General features: G+C 46.5%; 1 protein-coding gene across 4 annotated transcripts in view; it reads left to right on the top strand.

Annotated features, from left to right (window-relative positions):
• SPAG9 (sperm associated antigen 9) overlaps positions 1–5,980 on the top strand; it is a 62,630-nt gene extending 56,650 nt beyond the window's left edge. For all 4 annotated transcript variants that reach the window (XM_065852662.2, XM_065852663.2, XM_065852665.2 and 1 more), the window contains 2 exons: positions 263–400; positions 2,270–5,980. In XM_065852662.2, coding sequence (XP_065708734.1) covers positions 263–400; positions 2,270–2,385 — 254 coding nt within the window. In that variant the 3' untranslated portion in view covers positions 2,386–5,980. The remainder of the gene's footprint in view (positions 1–262; positions 401–2,269) is intronic.
• The last annotated feature ends 12,335 nt before the right edge of the window (positions 5,981–18,315 follow it).

Raw genomic sequence — 18,315 nt, 5'->3', positions numbered from 1 at the left:
GTTCCAGCGTCACTCTCTAGAGCTGCACGTGTGTTGTGAAATCTATCGAGGAGCATTTAATTGTCTGATTTTCATTGAACTGACCTGAACAGATTCATCATCTCTTTAGAGGGGTGAAATCAGAGCGAAGCTGGCGTTCTGTCCCTCGCTGAAGAGACACTGGTTAAGTGTATCGTTAGGCATTAAGTATGTCATCCAATGACCTATACAGGTGATCATTCTGAGAGATGTGGCATAAAGATGTGTTCTGTTTTTGATCCAGGTCAGGTTGTTTGCCCACAGAGCAGCGGTGGAACAGAGCTAACAGCTGATAAACCAGCCCAAGAGTCCTTCAACCAGAGTCCCTTAAAATCGATGTTGGTGATAAGCGGTGGAGAGGGATATATTGACTTCAGAATGGGTAAGAAATACTGAGCCTAATCAGTTGTAGCCTTTTCATATTGAAAGGTCATTAACCATATTATAATTTCCACTGTGAACACAGAGTGCTTTGTGTGGTCAGTTGGTATGTGGGTGTTAAGGGAGTGTGAGGATAAAAGCATCTTTGTGCTCCCTCCACACCTTCAGCTTCATCTTCTCAGAGTAAATTACAGCCTCTGAGATGACTCTGTAAGAAGGTTTATTTGAAACTCTGCTTAAGAGTCACGTACCACCTTATCATTTATGCCTTCAGTCCTACTTTGGAACATTAGTCTTCTATCTCAGACTGCCGGAAAACATGTCCTTAGTTACTTAAATGTACAGACTGACTATAAAGAAAGTCATGTATTACATGAAGAACACTCAGACTAAAATGTACTTATTTTTGAGTGAAAAGGGGAAAATGCAGTTCACTGTTATTTTTTCATGCCCTTCTTGTTTTGATCACTGCGTTTTTTGGATAGCACTTCTGTATGATCTAACCCATGAAAGATTTTTTTGTGTAAGCATACTTTTATTTAATTGAAGCTTTTGGAGGAATGGAACCATAACCACTCCCTTTTGTTATATGCTTAGAATCCACAGCTGGAGACCTTGACAAAAGGTTCCTAAAAAGCAGTCTTGGCTTCTAGACCTGGTTTTGACCTTTTACCTCAATCTGTGTGTAGTATTTAAAAACAAAACAAAACCCCAAAACAACTACTTCCAAAACACCACTACAAAGAGAAAGCCATGAAGGCCAGCCCAAATTCTGTCTTCCCACCAGTCAATAAAAACCAGGTTCCTGCTGGTGACCCTGGTGGAGTCACACAGGGGACAGGACTGGAGGCAATTCTGTGCTGCACTGTAGTATCAAAAATTCTGTGCTTGTTTCAAGCAAGCTGGTGTAGCCACGTACCAAATGTGCATTTTGCTCTCCTCGTGGTGTGATTCAAAGCCGTGAACATCAGCATCAGCACTACAGCTGCATTAGCTCAGCTCTTACCACATTGTGCAGCAAACCAGCTCATGAGTGAGTTCAGGCTACTCTATGTTTAGATTCCTCCCAAGTAGTCTGACCAGAAAACCAGCCAGAGTGTGTCTTGAAACCTTCATGAAGTTGTGGGTCAGTTCCTTTTTCATCTGACTAAACTGACGTTCTTCTGTACCACGAGACTGCCTCTGTGTTGGTGTCTGTTGCTGTCTGTGCAGTTTTCTTCAGCAGTTACTCCATTGCCTTTGATCCAGGTCAACTCACGTCACCAAGAGTTTAGATGTGGTTATGAAACTGCTCTTCTCTTTTGAAGAGCAATAATGGACAAGAGGCTCAAGGCTGTCCTGTGTGTGCAGAGTTGTAACATACTCAAATAACTGGAATGAGAGGAAAGACAGGGGAAAAAGGTTCATCATATACATGAGTTGCATTGTCTTATTTGTGCTCAATTACTGCTCTTATTTCCTGAGCGCTTCATATAGTTGGTGTGTTTATGCCAGCACATGTTCTACCGTAACCATCTCCATTCCTGCCTGGGAGGGACTGCAGGTTTGCAAATCAGATTGTTGCTTCCCTGCCTCAAGAGCTATAAGTAATGCAACCTGTAGAACATGGATGCTTAAACTACAGTTAATTTGAGGGGGGGCTAAAACTGAAGAATGTGACCATCAGAACACTGGCCTCCGAAATAATTACGCGACAGTCTTTCAGTTTGTAATGTATATATTCACAATCTTGAATATGCTTTTATATGAGCACAGGGTGACTACTGTCTTTCGGTGTTTCTCTTGTAAAGCTCGATGGCATTTGCCTTGCTGTTTCTGGTGCTAATACTGTCTCCTCTTGTCTGCCTGAGTCGAAGCTGTTGTTTTTCAGGTGATGAAGGTGGAGAATCTGAACTCCTTGGAGAAGCTCTACAACTTGAACCTTCCGTAGCCAAAGCTGAGAGAAGTCACTTGATAGTGTGGCAAGTAATGTGTGGCAGTGAGTGAGCCTGTAGGATACAGCTGGAGACCTTAAAAAAAGAAAAAAAAAAAAAAAAGAAAAAGAAAAAAGAAAAAATAAATAAAAGCTTCTGCATGTTTTTTTTTTATTTTGTGAAACCTGTTTCACTACATGATGTTGAAGCATTTCTTTGCTGTTTAACTTTATATCGCAAATCTGTCATACCTTTAACTATACAGGAATTAGCTTGTGCTGTTTTACTGCACCCGTGTTACATGGAACAGTATGATGAAATCGGATCTCTCTCCAAAGCGGTGTCCACACCATAGTAAGCAACAGAGACGTTAGTTTTACTGTACCACGGCAATCTGATGTAGTTCACTACTTTGGTAGTCTCACTTGAGTCCAGCTTTATTACAACTGAGCTTCATTTCACTGTATAACGTATTGAGTAAAACAGCAAAGTTATTCCCACAGTATTGAAAAATTGACAAATTCTAAGATGGATAATTAAGACTCACCCAAATATTCCTTGAGGGCTAAAGCAAACTGTAAATTTCAGCTTTTGTTTTCAAACCTGGAAAATCTTGCTTCCGTAGTGTATATGGTTTAATTTGTTACATTCGTCAGAATTTATGGGGGGAAGAGAGGATTGTATAGGAATTAAGATGACAATATTTAAATAAAATTACATGGTTTTGCTATTGAACCTTAAAGTTTGAGAACTGCTGCCCTCAATAACAAGCCATTTTCAGCATGGTGTTTTCCCATTTCCCTGACGTGGAACAATTTGGTTTCCAAAGGCTATTCTTAGGATGACTTAAATTTGAAAATAAGTGTGAAATTCTTGAACAGGGGATACGATTTGGTTTGTTTTTTTTCTTGTCTTAACTCCTTATCTCCCAAGCACTAGCATGATCTTCTCTGCCTAGCTGGTCAAACTCATGAGGCACTACGTGTGTGAAGGTTGGAGACCTGGATTAGAGCACGAGAAAAGACTGAGAGTGTACAGGAAATCTGCGTTCTGCCCAAGTGAGATTGTAGAGGAACTTTAGTGCCAGATAATTAGGTACAAAATGTTCTATTTTTTTGTAGTTGCATACCCCAATTTAGTAAGAAAATAGTTTAGCAACACTGTTAGCAGGTAACACTATAAGATATTGAGCATATGGATGAAAGTCAGGAGACTCTAATATTAGGCTGACATTCTGTCTACTCACCATCTATTTTTTTAACCATAAGTGTGAGTTGAAGACTGTCCTCCTTTTACATTGAATTTCCTACATTAGTATCAGACCTAAGTTAAACACTTCATGATTTCTGTGCTTCGGAACATTTTAAAACCCAGATTTGTTCTTTCATTTAGTCTCTGGAAAGTAAAAGTTTTGAGGGGTTTTAGAAAACATCCAACATTTACCCCCAAAAAGGCTGGGACTGTTCTGTTTGGTTTAGCAGAGAAATTTAGTAACTTGACCATGGGAGAGAACTGAACAGTTTCAGAGAAGTAAATATGGAAACACTTTTTTAAAACTGCCTAAACATTTTTATGCAATAGGAGCAGTTCTGGTATATCAGGCAAACATGTGTTTATATATTTTCTTAATTTTCTAAATGAACACATTTAGCTGAGGTCTATTGTGTAAATATATATTTAGGCAGCTTTTTCAAATGCATATCATAGCTGATAAACCAGAAAAAAAAAAACTCCATTCAGGTCTATTGGTTAGATTTATATGTATAAATACTTTTTAAGCGACATATTTTGTACACAGCTGTTCCTCTCGTAAATATGTATTTAGGACATGTATTATGTAGTAAAAGTCCTTATTAAAGATATCTAATATCTTGGTAGTATTTTTCTCTTCAGAATGCCAAAAGCAATGAGAGCATGTTGTTCATAATTTGCTTTCCAAATTCATCTTTAACGTCCCTCTTAAAGCACTTTGGCTTAAATACAAAGCCTGGGAGCTTTTTAAAAATTATACAAATACAGAAAGCAAACTGGCTAAACACTCTTAGACCTGTTTAAAACTGACATAGGCGTGAATGCTGAACCTGAAGCACATCTGAATTAACTTATGAAATTGGATGTCTGAACTTTTACTGTTGTGCAGAACCTTCACTGTGAGTGGTGCAGTTTCATTGCTTCTCCTGCCATTTTCTTTCTTCTTTCTTTTTTTTTGTTCCTTACACTTTGTAAAACACAATCGCCAAAGCTTTTACTCACTGGTTGGTTGTCACATTCTCATGTTCTCAGAAGAAAAACGCACAATTCTGTTCCTTGGTTCTCGTATAGGATTTGATTTGTAATTTAGTGATGAGCTCTGAATGGCTCCACTGCTCTGGAGCAGAGCAATTCCATCTGGCGAGTGTGTACCTGGTCTTTTGCCAATTGTAGCTGGTCCACCGTGCCATTTCAGTCACCTCAGTGGGCCAACTCTTGCAAATTTTTCAGAGAATGTTTGTTTCTGTCCAAAAAGTGGAAGGGTTTTAAAGCAAACAGTAAGCTAACTGTGTATCACTGTGGGTGTAGATAAAAGGCATGTGCACTTCTCTGTATTTCTCATTTGAAAACTTTATCCCCTGTCCTAAGGTACAGTAGATGAAATGGGTCCCTATTGTCACCACAGTGCAGTGGGATTTGTAAACTCTACTTAAGGTCGCTCTGAAGGGTGAATAAAACCGGTGAAAGCCCGGGCGCTGAGCTGACAATGCCCTCCCGCCAACCCTCATGAACGCGTTAACGCATGCACTCATGTGCTTAAAGCATCGTATGAATAGGAGCTAATCTCGATAGCTACGGCTTGTCCATAATTCAGAAACATTTCGAGCACAGAATCTGCAGCACACGGCTTGCCCGGGTGAGGGTGTTTGCGAGGTGGAGGTGAAGCGCGTTGTTGGAGCTGCTGCGTCGCCCGTTCTGGCAAGGTCTTCCCGCCTTGGGGCAGATAGAGCTGGCAGAGCGTAGACACTTTATCATAGGCTGCCTTAGTAACAAACAAATGTTAAACCTGTTTTATTATACTAACTGTTCTAAAGAACGTGTGTCTTTTAAAATGCTGTGTAACTGAATATTTATTTCCATGTGAGTATTATAAAAGTTACCAAAGGATTAAACCTGACTTAGCACTCTTGTAAGTGGCCCTGTTGAGACAGAGCCTTGTGAAGGCCCTGCTTTGTAAAACAAGACGTGGTAAACTCAAATACGGTTCTTTAGGAAGATTAAATGTTTTTTCTTACAGGGTTATGCCATATTGTAACAACCTATGTTGCACCTCAAAGCATTTTTCTATACACTAAATGTCTCTCCTGCCCTCTAACAAGATTAAGTTTCCTTTATTAATTTTGTTGATGCACATTTCTCAATCTTTTAAACATATATTTTAAACATTTTATGGTCTGTAATTTTTGGAAGTTTTGTCTGTTGGACACTTTACGCTGAATTTTACTTGCCTCTGTAATCCGAGATGGATACTACAGCGTTAAACTTGCTGTCTGTTAAAACTTGAGGCTTCTTTTCTGTGAGCGGAAAAGCTCATATAGCAGTGTAGTTATTTCAGTATTTATTTCTATTATTGAATCCATGGGGTTCAGAATGTAACTTTGTACATGAAATATATATAAATATGTATATGAAACATGCATTGGATTGGTGTTTTCTTTGTAGTCTCATGTGAAGTTCAAAGGTTTTTGATGCTACCAGAAGCGCATTGTGATTGAGTATTTCACACTAGCATCCAGATATTGCCATCATAAATACAGGTGGGGATAAATTTGGGTCAGCCCACAGCTACTGTAGTCCTGGTATCTCATACTGGGCCTGAGCAAAAATTCTGAAGACAAAACTGGGTTTGCTGGCTGGATCTCGAATGGTCTGTACTGGGGGGGCCTGGTACGCGGCCCACACACCATGATCCACAGGGGAGGAATCCAGAGATCCACTTCGCCGCAGTCATGAGAAATACGCACTGGAATTGATTTTTCAAGTTTTCTTAGCACCTTACCAAAGGTTCATCTAAACTCAGACACACGTTACTTACCACACAGCATTTACAAGGCAGAAGAACGTGGACTTGATGGCAAGACATCTTCTACTGCACAAACAGGACACTTGGCTAGAGATGGGGTTTAATTTTTTCCTGCCTCATCCGCCACTTTCTAACCACGTTTGTCCCAGCAGTTTATTAGTATGTAACTAGTGGCCATGCCACTGGAAATACTTGGTTAACTGAAACACTGTCCCTGACGTGCCAGGGCCACGATGCCTTGTCTGTGCAATGCACAAACATATGGTACTCATGCATCTCTCCAGCATAGTGAAGGGCCTCTGTAAAGTCCTTGCTTTTGAATACTTCTAGGATGCAAATACTTCATATTTGCACATGCAAACCATCCACAGTTCAGAAAACACAGTGTCCTGTTACCAGAGTTGCACCAACTAGGAATTATATCATCTTAGTGCTTAAAAAACACTTTTTTTTGCTCATTTACTGGAGTTTTCTTGCAAGACTTTTGTCTCTCCAGAACCCACGTACTGCCGAATTTCACTTTCCCCGCAGTGTTTATTCCCAGGACGTGTCCATTCGCATGGACATCACACCCTGGCCCTGTGCTCTGTGTGTGTGTGTATTCAATAGGAAGAAGCATCGTAAATCTTCACTCTGGAAATGCTGAAGCTCCTCTGGCAGCCCCGATTGCCCCTCAGGTCTGTGGGTGAGTGATTTCATTTTTGAGATCCTGTACTGAGACAGAAGCACTAATAGAACTGTGAACTAGGTTAAGGTGTTACACGTAGTATTCAGAGACTAAAGTTTTAAGCCATTATAAATACCCAAATGCTTGAACGTGGTGCTAATTAGAAAAGCACTCACAGTTCTTGTGGCAGGTTTTTAAAACGTTATCTCAGTTGTATCAGTCTCCTATAAAAAGAGGTATTCACACCAGAATACAGAATATATTAATAATCATCCAGGATGTGAAAATGTTTCAATGTGAATGCTCTTTGTTGGAAAATACTTTTTTTTGTGGGAAACTAAACCTCAAACTTACTGAGATTGAATGTAATAGCAAAGCAAAATGAGGGATTCTCTTTGCCCTCACCCCCTTTTTTTCAGCATCCTGTAACCTCTTTGAAAGTTGTCTGAGCAAGGCAGTCTGTAAATGCTATTTAACGTTATGATGATCTCTGCACAAGTGCCCTTTAATTCTACTGCCAAACAAGCACTGAGGGGACTTTTGGCCCTGGACCACACTCCAGTTCATGGTGTGGCCGTCAGGACTTGGTGTGATTTTGCATGGTTGTGCTCAACTCCTTAAAAAGCTACTTTGAGAGGACAAACCCAAGCGTGCAAACTGTCTGCCTGCTTTTCAAAACACTCTGTAAAGCAATGGTTGGAACTGAAGAGAAGTGATTATCACTTATTATTATCTGCTGGTACGTCTAGACAGGATGGAAACCCCAGGGCTGGGCGCAGTGGGGTGTGTTCAGACACAAGATGGTGCTCTTACAATTTGGAGACAATCTGGAGACCTAGAGGGAAAGCTCATGCTGGAGTTTTCTCCCTGCCCCTCTCTCTCAGCACCCACGTTTCAGGTTTCCTCTGACAGCTCTGCAAGGTGAAGCTGTCAGTGGCCAAAGAAATGAAAGGAGGATGTGAGGGTTTGATCCCGGCGGGTTCAGCAGCCGGCTCTCCCTTGCCTTGGCCTCTCTGCGGTGGGTGAAGTCGGGCTGTGGGGATTTGTCTGTCCACGGTACGGCCCCAGGGGCTGGAGGTGGCTGCTCCAGAGCTGGGACCTCTTCAGCCCATTGCACCGCATAACTGGGAAAGGAAAAGGTTTTCCTTTGTTAGAAAGCGGTCCTGCTGGGCAGTGGGAAGGAGCTGGGAAGGTGGGGGAGATGAGTGTTTCACGGCACCGCAAGGGCCAAGGAGCGGCTTTGCAGCATCCCCCCGCTGGCTGCTCCTCCAGCCTCCAGGAAAGTTCTGTTCTGTTTTGCAGATGGGATGTTAAGGACCCCCTTAATTCACACCCTACGTGCAGGACCGTGGTTTGAAAGCCACAAGCAGCTCTGGCTGCAGCGGTGAGGGGCTGATGCCCCTCACATCCCGCCCTGGACGTTCCCCTGCCCTCCTCCAGCACAGGGGCTGAGGGCTCTGGGACGTGCAGGAGGTTTCTGTGGGAAAAGGGGAGGTTTCTGCCATCACCCACTGCTGCCACCACCTCCGCACAAAGTGTCACTGCCCGGGGGCTCCTGCTTTGTAGGCTGCCTCAGGACTGGAGCAAGAAAGCAACGACAATAAAAAGCATGTTGGATACCTTCCCAGGCTTCACATCTGCTTTTCACTTCCACCTTTCGGTGCGTGGGGCTGAGATGGGGAGCGCTGTGTCTGGGGGTCCTGCCCTGGAGCTGCCACCAGCCGGCTGGCAATGGCAGTGCTTCGTTACGGTGTCATCGTTATGCTGTTTCGTGGCCTGGTTTGCAGACATGGTCCTCAGGGCCTCCCTTTAAAACAAAATTAGGCTGATGCTCGCTTTGAGGTTAAGGAAAATAAAGCTGCACTGGGTCAGATTGCATGTCCTGGTGTCCTGTCTGATGGAGGCTGAAAGCAAACGCCTGGAGGAGAGAGCAGGAACGGGACAGACCCGCAGGTCACCCCGCTGCACCTTCAGCATTGAAGACTCAGCTTCTGCCTCGTGGAAACAACTGGATTGAGGGAAAACAGTGCAGCTGTTTGTATCCCAGCAGGAAATCAGACAGCTCGTTGTTTTGCAAAGGCAGCTGGAATACCTCTGGATGGGGTAAATACTGAGAATGAGATAAAGCTTTATACTTCTTCCATCACTCATTTCTTCAGCCACCGCATGGGTGCTCCTGGCAGATGCTGTCATGGGGATGTGGGTGTCACGTGTGGCTCCATCCCTGCTTGCCTGGACCGTTTGGTTTGTGCTCTCCAGATGACAGAGACACATCTGCGGGGATGAGAAGCACATGGACGATGTGTGAAGAGTTTCAGTCTTTCAGGCCCAACCCGGCAGTGGTTTGGGTTGGGTGATTGCAGAGGGAAATGGTGTTTAGGGCAGATGAGAGAGGCTGAATCCAGGAGAAAAAAGACGCTGAAGACTTTTTTGGCTGCTAATTGATGTGTTCAATGAGAGAACAGCAGGATCTGCGCGTGGGCAGGGAAAATTGAATTCTTGTCAAAATTGCCCAAAAGGTAATGAAAATCCCTGAGATAAGAGAGGTGAATTGTGTGGCATCCACAAAAGCATTGGAGTCCGGTTGACTCATTTGCAAATAAAGACTGTGTGGGTGCTCGCTAGCAAAAAAAGCTGTTCTGCCCTTTGCAGATGTGCCTGTATCTCATTCCTCCTGGGAAGGACGGATGCTGCAGCCCCCCTGTGCCCAGCCAGATCTTTAACAGAGCCCAAATTAAGAAATGCTACAAAATGAGCTTGGTGGGGGCTGGAATAGGAGCCCTATCCAAGGCCAGCACTGAAAAATAAAAAAGTTACAAAAGCTGGTAGGTCATAGCTCTAACTAAGCCCTTTATAGGCCATAAATCCACATTTCCTGGATTTTATAGCTTCTGGTTAAAAATATAAAAATACTATGTGATTGGAATAAGCCCGTTGATCGTCTCTTAACACCAATACTGTGTTGGGAAAAGCTCCTTGGCCCACGAGCAGGGGAGTGTTCTCTGCGGGAACCCAGGGATGCTCCCCCAGAAAAGCTGGATGTGAGCAGAAAATGAGGCCCTGCCATGTATTTACATGCTGATAATTGAGGGACTTGGCCAGCGCCACATCACCATCCGGTGACACGATGTGTGCCTTCTCCTTCAATAGCGTCACTATCTGGCGTCTTTATTTCTGCGGGTTTTATGGCTGTGGAGGGTGCAAGAATCTATTGGCTTTTAATAGCTTGGAGTTATTTAGAGATTTTATTTGCCCGACAGCACAGGGCTTTCTGGGACGTTTTAGGAAGTGTAGTAATTAAATGTTTTTATCAAACACACCCACTTGGGGAATGTTAAACATTTTCTATTGGCAACATGCAATGCTGTCCTGATCTGTTCGGGGCTGTGACAGCATTGGGGACAAGCAAAATGCCGAGAGCTGAGCTGCTGGCCTGAAGATGGGCACCTGGCCCATGCTGTGCATCGAGCCTTGTGGAACAGGCTTCAAATTCAATATACATGCTAGATGTGTCGCTCTGAAACCATAATCTGGGTACATTTGTTATCTGTGGGGTGGTTGGGGTGTCAGGGACCCTCCTCTCCAAAATGAGCCCTGGGCTCGACAGCCTCAGTCCTGCAAATGTCTGAGCATGCACCCAAAGTCGCGGGGTGTGACTTCAACGGGGCTATTCATGTCCCCACAAAGTGTCCACATCGCTTCTTGCAGGATTAAGAACGCTGCAAGCCTTAAATCAAGGGCATGAGAAGGGAGGAGAGAAATAAGATTTACCCCAAAAATAACATGAGTTCCTTTACTACCATGGATGAAGGACAAGGGCAGCAATGATGACTTTAGACTTCGGGTATTTTTACAAATGCGGGAAAAACAGTATCTTTCTTCTTCCTCAATGAAATTATTTATTCACAAGCCAGTGTTTCTTGTTTGCCAGCAGATGAACATTTGATTTGCTCTTTCTCACTGTGTGTGGGCACACCGGGCTGGGTCCCTGTCCTGGAGTGAGGGGACATTACCCAGCATGATGCACCTCTTGGCAAAGACCAAGGTGGTCCACAAGGTTTCTAAGCCATTTTTCACTGTGGCCCCTGCAGCCTTCCCTCGCTCCCTGGTCTTTTCCTGAGGATCTCCTGCCTACCTGACTGCTCCTTGGCTGTTATTTTTGCGGGGAGGTTATATTCTGTATTTGCACTAACTTGCAGCTCACGCTGCACTTTGACTCATTTTGATATTGTTACTATCTCAAACCTACTCCTTGTCACATATTTCGGGAGTAGGCAGGAGACATCCAAGAATCTGAAGCCAAAAATAGGGAGAATGGGAGAAAATAAAGTTATTACTTTCGAGCTCTTCTGACTCAAAGCAGTCTCACTCTGCAGTCACACTGGGTCTCCAGGGTGCCTGGCAGGATGCACTCTTGGTGGGATGTACCCTCAGCTGTGACCATGCAGCCATCGGTCCCCTCTTCCCAGTCCCAGTGCTTTGCTTGTGCTGGCCGGGACTGCACTGGCTGTGCCGTCACACCTGCGGAGTCCAAGAATGTCAGGGGTTGGAAGGGCCCTGGAAAGCTCATTCAGTGCAATCCCCCCATGGAGCAGGAACACCCAGCTGAGGTTCCACAGGAAGGTGTCCAGGCGGGTTTGAATGTCTGCAGAGAAGGAGACTCCACAACCTCCCTGGGCAGCCTGGGCCAGGCTCTGCCACCCTCACCATGAAGAAGTTTCTTCTCAAATTTAAGTGGAACCTCTTGTGTTCCAGTTTGAACCCATTACCCCTTGTCCTACCATTGGTTGTCACCGAGAAGAGCCTGGCTCCATCCTCCGGACACTCACCCTTTAGATATCTGTAAACATTAATGAGGTCCCCCCTCAGTCTCCTCTTCTCCAAGCTCCAGAGCCCCAGCTCCCTCAGCCTTTCCTCACACGGGAGATGCTCCACTCCCTTCAGCATCTTTGTTGCCCTGCACTGGACTCTCTCCAGCAGTTCCCTGTCCTTCTGGAACTGAGGGGCCCACAGCTGGACACAATATTCCATATGTGGTCTCACCAGGGCAGAGCAGAGGGGCAGGAGAACCTCTCTGACCTACTGACCACCCCCCTTCTAGTCCACCCCAGGAAAAAACAAAAACAAAGTTCTCCTAAATCTCAGGTGGCTGCAGTGCCCATCAATGTTATACACCCTCTGCAGTGTGCAGAAGCAGCACCTGGAGGCAGAGAGGAGTCATGACAGCCAGATGTGCACTCACTGGTTAGAAAGTGTTGAGTAGTTCACACTCAGGGTAAATCTGTTGTGTCCCCTGTGTAGTTCCAGCTGCTCAAGCCCAGCTGTTTGCCCTCCTCCTTGGGGTGCACAACTCATCCCCACAGCTGGCCCTTCTCACCATGGATCTTCACCACCTAATGTTATCCCGGGGAACGTATGGGATACATGCATCTGCTGGGCCAGGTGTGACCCCCCAGAGCTGGCCACGCCAGAGGCGAGAGGCTCTGCAGGATTTAAAGCAGATATGTTGGGGGGATGCAGGCTGAGAAGCAGCATCAGCGTGGTACCCGTATGAACCGAGGTGTGCTTTTGCAAAGATGTCACGCCTCGCCGTTCCCGCTGGTCTCGGTGGTGACAGGTGGTTGTGGTACCACTGGATATCGGCTGTTTCCATGCAGCTCAGCTCCGGCTGTGCCGTGCGGGGGCTGTTCCAGCACATCGCTTACATCAGGCGGCTTCGCGTGCGATAGGGAGAACCAAACCCCACCACATTCTTCGTGGTTTGTAGCTGCTTTAACTTCGCTTAAGATCATGATTGATTAAGTCATGTATTTGTTTTTTAAATCCTTACCTATGTCATTCTGGTTTGAACTACCACTCATTCTTTGAACTGAATCTGTTTTAAATATCCTCCTCTCAGTCTGAGCTCTCCTGGTCCCAGAAGAGAAAATGGATTTGCCGAGGGCTGCTGTTGTGGTGTTGGATTTCTCCTCTAGCGCAATGTCATAATGTTTGAGTCAAATGTTTCCAGGAATAGCAGCTCAGTTAAATAATTCTGCTTCCGGAGGAATAAAAGAGTAAACTTTTCACTTGATCTCACGCACAATATCCTGTATTTACAAAAACTAAATATCAGGTATAAATTGACTTGAGAGTCGCCTTTTAATCGACCATGATATTTTGATTTGCCAGGTCCATCCTGTGACCATCACAACATGTCACTGGGTACGGGACAGTCGGCCAAACTCTGGACCTGCCGGGCTTTGGGGTGGGTGCAGCACTGGGGCCAGGGGGTAACACCCCACCCGTGCCCGGCTCAGCCAACCAAGGGACTGTCCCTACATCTCCTAATTTGGGCAGTGCCACGCCGGGAGCCCGGGACACGCCGGGAGCCCAGGACACGTCGTCTCGGCTGTTAAACCCTTGTGAGTTTCCTATTGCTGGGGAGGCACTTGCTCGATGCCCAAAGACACTCGAGCAGTTAATTGTGACCTATAGCTCTGATGGATCATATCGCCGCTATTTTCAGCCCTCTCGCTTCTGCTGTGGATCCTGTATCTACCTCTTTTCGGCCTTTTATTTTTCAGTTTCTTATTGTTGTTTCCTGAACTCATCTCAGGCACCAGGTGGGCAGCAGCTGGGGAAGTATTTTTGTCTCTGTGCGGCACAAGGAGATGGCTCGGAGGGCGCGGGGGGACGGGCACCGCTCGGCCGGCAGCCAAAACCCCGCTGGGGTCACAGACACGGTGCAGCAGCTGAGCCCAAAACCAGAGCCCTGTCCCAGGGCAGCACTCGTGACCCTCCGGCTGCCCCGGCACGTCACAGGGACCGACACAGCCACTCCTGCTGGAGACCGAGACACGGTGGGTCCATCTCAGCTGTTTCCAAATGCAGCTGAGGACACAGAAATCGGGCGTTGTGTCGGTTTGGGGGTGTTGGTTTGGGTATCTCACAGCCGAGGTGCAAGCCTGGAAAACTCTGGGGTGCTCTCGGCAGGGGAAGGCGCATCCCTGCTGCAAATGCAACACCAGCGTGGTCCTCCCGGCACGGACGTGTGCAGAGACGGGGGAGCAGGGGGGTGACAAGGGCACAAGTCAAAGAAGATCCCCAAGTCCCTCCCCACTCCAGCCAGGGACACCAGTGCTGCGTCACCCCTCCCTTGGCAGGGACAACGGGACAGGGGGAGGAAACCTGGCCCTGGGGGCGAGAGCCGGGCCAGGAAAGGAAAACCCCATCACTGCTGGCCGCTGACAGGGGTACAGAAATAGCCGGTGTGCCGTTCCCTAGAGAGCGGGCACACAGATAGGAAACCCTCCCCTGCAGCGAGCATCCCTCACAGCAGCAGGGCGACCCGGGCAGTGCGGCTTCCCCCGAGCGGTGCCGCGTCCCCCTCTGCTCCCCACCATCCCCAGCATGGCTCCATCCCCTCCGCACAGCCCCCTCTCTCCCTGCAGGCCAGGAGTTCGTCTGAAGGTTGTCAGAGGGGTTTAAGGCTTTGGCAGAGGAAGGGAAAGTTCTTCTGCAGAGAGCCAAACCAGCTCTGCTGCTCCGTGCAAACTGCTGGGCTGTAAATATCTGGCCCTGACTGGCAGGCTGGAGTCTGCTGCAACGTTTTACAGAATAGCAAGGTGTTTCTTGTAAAACAGCAATGTAGAAATGCTTTTTTCAGGGGTTATTGGTGGATGTTGAAGGCGCACAGCTAATCCTGGTTTGGTGCATGCAGCTCCTGTGACTGCATTGCCCGAGTGCAGGTGTTTTACTGCCCATCCACCACCAAGTTACCCAGCAAGCATCCAGAAGTAACAACGCAAATTAACTATGCAGATTCAGTGTACAAACACATAACCACGCTCATCTGACCGTAATAAATCACACACGCAACCCTTCAGCAAAGCAAAGGGAAGTCACAGCTTAAGCGTGTGTATAGGCAATCAGGATGTGGAGGGGTGATGAGCGCCAGAAAGCGAGCCCTCTCCAAATCCAGGACAGGCCTCTGAAAGCCTTTGCAGGCTGCATTCCCAGAGAGGATGGTGCTTTGCTGTGTCCATCTGCTGTGCGGTGATGCCAGGGCTGCCCGCGGCCCCCGCTGCGGTCGGTGCCGCTCAGCCGCGGGCGGTGACTTTCCCCCTGCTAATTACGGTGCGGGAAATACGTTCAAGGTGTTGCAAGACATCTGGTTCTCTCGAAATGAGTTTTCCAAACTTAATTATATTTCTCCTCCTGCAACATATGCTCTGGCGAAGATGAGGACGGGCCCAATGATAGATGAAACCAGCAGATGCAACAACAACAGGGGTGGGTTGGGGCGGGAGGGAAGCAGAACCTTAAATCTTGCTGGTGTTTGTGGGGTGTGTAACTGACAGGAACATTTCAAGGCTATGAATATAAGCTGACGGACGCATGTATGTGCAAGCAGTAATCCTGCTAAGACACGACATGCCAATCACCTTCAGGAGAAGGAATTTTGGGCAGTCTTTTCCAAATGAAATCCTTTGATGTCAGCGCCTGGGATTTTTTGTTGCCGTGCATTTCTCTTTTTTATTATCCCTGGGTTTTTTTATGGCTTTTTGTATCAACTCTGCTGCTCAGATTGGGTTTATTTAGTGTACTTTTTACAATCCAGCTCCCCTGCTGCTGGCTGCTGTTGCAGCCGCTCCAGGCAGGGGGGAGACCAAGCCCAGGGTTTCTGTGCGAGAGTTCCCAGCTGGGCGCTCCCATCAGTCTTCACGGACAGAGGCTCGTGTTTTAGTGGCAAATAGTGTGTGGCTGCAATCCTGGCAAGAGTATCAGAAAGGACCGTCAGAGTGTCTTTGATTAACAGGCAGATAACAGCAAGTGTAAAACCGTGGTATTTCTGCTAGTTTGTTGGAAGGTGCAGGCTGGCGATGTATGTATGGCACTTACACACACACGTAGCCGTCTGTGGGTACCGGGTGCAAGTGGAGGGCTCTGGGCACACAGAGTCACTGTGCGAGGGCTTTACATCAAACCAGGCAGCGTGGGAGGGCCAGATGCATGGCCAAGTGATGGAGCCAAAACTTAAACCCTCTGAAAGCTGCTTTTTCTCCACCAGCCTTTATGTGAAGAGGGCAATTCACCCTTTGGACTGCTAAGTGTGATTTAATGCATGCATTGTATCTTCCCAACCGTTAATTTAGGTGGCAATGGCAAGGCCTTTCTATTAATATTTGTATCATTTAGTACAAGGAGGCTCACCAGACCCTCTGAGTGTTGCTACTAAGAATAGTCCTGTATCTCTGAATATACAAACTGGGTAATAAAACCAGGTTCAAACAGGCAGGTGAGAGAACCTGGAGCTGTGCCGCAGAGAGCACAGACTCCATGTTGCTTGTCTAGATTGGAAACACAATTCCAGTGTTTGCTCATGGGCTGCAAAAAAAGCAATAAGGATGTGGAAAGCGTTTGGTAAGAGTTCTGTTCGTGTTGGATCTCACCTGAGCTGTGGCTGGAAGCAGCAGAGAGTTTCTCCTGGCTTGGTACCCTTCTCTTCTCGCCCCACAGACTTTTTCCATTGCAGCTTTTAAGAAACACAGCAGCAATTTTGGAAACTGAAAATGATGGTTTGGCAAGGGCAGGTAAAACCAATACCAGCAGGAACTGGCTTGCTTATATTTTTATTTGTAAGTGGGTTACGAAGGACCTGTCCCATAAGGATCCTCAATGCTATCAGCCCCAGCAGCCACCAGGTATTTAGCTGAGAGGTACTTTGGCAGACAAAGGTTCAGCAAAGCACTCAGGCGTGTGCCCATTGGAATGGCATCCGAAAACACGGCTCAGAAACTTGCCTTCATTTGGGAAACACCCCAGCTCGGTAGGCACTTTTTACTGGAAAAGGGAATTTAAATGCTGAAGAGTAGGATGGAGTTTTCTGTGATGTAATTTTATATGTGTTAAGGCTTGCAGTCATTTTTCTTCTGAATCTGCCTACTGGCATTGTGTGACTAACAGAAAATATGGGGTTTGGAGTTTTTTATTTTATAGTTTCTTACTGTAATGAAAACACTGCTCAAACATTAACATTAAAAGGTCAGTGGTAGGGAACAGGTTGCACGTCAGTAGCCTCCAGGCTTCAAAAAATACCGGAGATTTCTACCCCATAATACCCATACGGTTAGGACAGTGTTGACAGAGAAAAGAAACCCAGTTGCCCTTTTCCTTCAGCTGCAAAGACCAGTTCGTGTTTGTATCTGCGCAGTGAAACGAGGGATCAGGGAGAGGATCTTTCTGTGACGGAGGTGGGTGCGATGTCCCTGGAGCAGCATCCAGCCGATGTGCCGGGTCACCCTGTCCCCTGCGAAGCGCCTTTCCCTGCCCTTTTCCAGACAGCACGACGTCTGTCGGGGCTCGCCGGTGCCTCAGCTCTGATGCCCCGGATCAAATAGCACCATACGCGCCGGCCGCATTTCTCTTGCCTCTCTCTGGCACCCCAAACAGCTGTGCAATGTGTCACCTGAAACAGCAACCGAAGCTTTTCGGGCTGGATTACAGCCCAGGAAACACCAGCAGCTTTCAGGAAAGCCTGGGACGAGTTCTAGTTGCCTCCTTGGGATGACAGCTCCCCGGCAGGCTCGGGGTGCAAATCCTGGGGGTGCAGCTCAGTGCCTGAAATATCATAGAGCCATTGGATAATTTAGGTTGGATAAGACCTTTAAGATCATTGAGTCCAACCGTGAGCTTGGCACTGCCAAGTCCACCACTAAATAATGTCCCTAAGTGTAACATCTACACATCTTTTGAATAACTCCAGGGATGGTGACTCAACCACTTCCCTGGGCAGCCTGTTCCAACTTTTGACAGCCCTTGCAGTGAAGAAATATTTCCTAATATCCAAGGTAAACCTCCCCTGGCACAATTTGAGGCTGTTTCTTCTCATTCTATCACCTGTTACTTGGAAAAATAGACCGACCTCCCCCTCTCTACAATCTCCTATGAGGTAGTTGTGAAAAGTGATAAGGTCTCCCTCAGCCTCCTTTTCTCCATACTAAACAACCCTGGTTTCCTCATCTGCTCCTCATAATATTTGTTCTCTAGACCTCTCAGGCGCAGTTTTCTTTACTGCAGCAGGTCTTACTTCATATATTTATTTACTGTTAGTGACAGCAATACATTTTTACCCAAATGCTTCTGTTCTGCTGCTTCAGAATTGATTTTGCAGCTCAGACCATGGGCTTTTGTGAAGATAAGCTGGACACAGACCAGTCCCTGGCCGCTGACGCCAGGAGGAGCTCGGATCTGGGTTTACTCGGCTTTGCTGGTCTCTCTTAATCACCAGCCAAACCAAA

This window comes from Patagioenas fasciata, chromosome 18 (assembly GCF_037038585.1).
Source record: "Patagioenas fasciata isolate bPatFas1 chromosome 18, bPatFas1.hap1, whole genome shotgun sequence".
Lineage (NCBI taxonomy): Eukaryota > Metazoa > Chordata > Aves > Columbiformes > Columbidae > Patagioenas > Patagioenas fasciata.
Note: the sequence above shows the minus strand (reverse complement) of the source record. Positions and strands in the feature narration are given on the sequence as shown.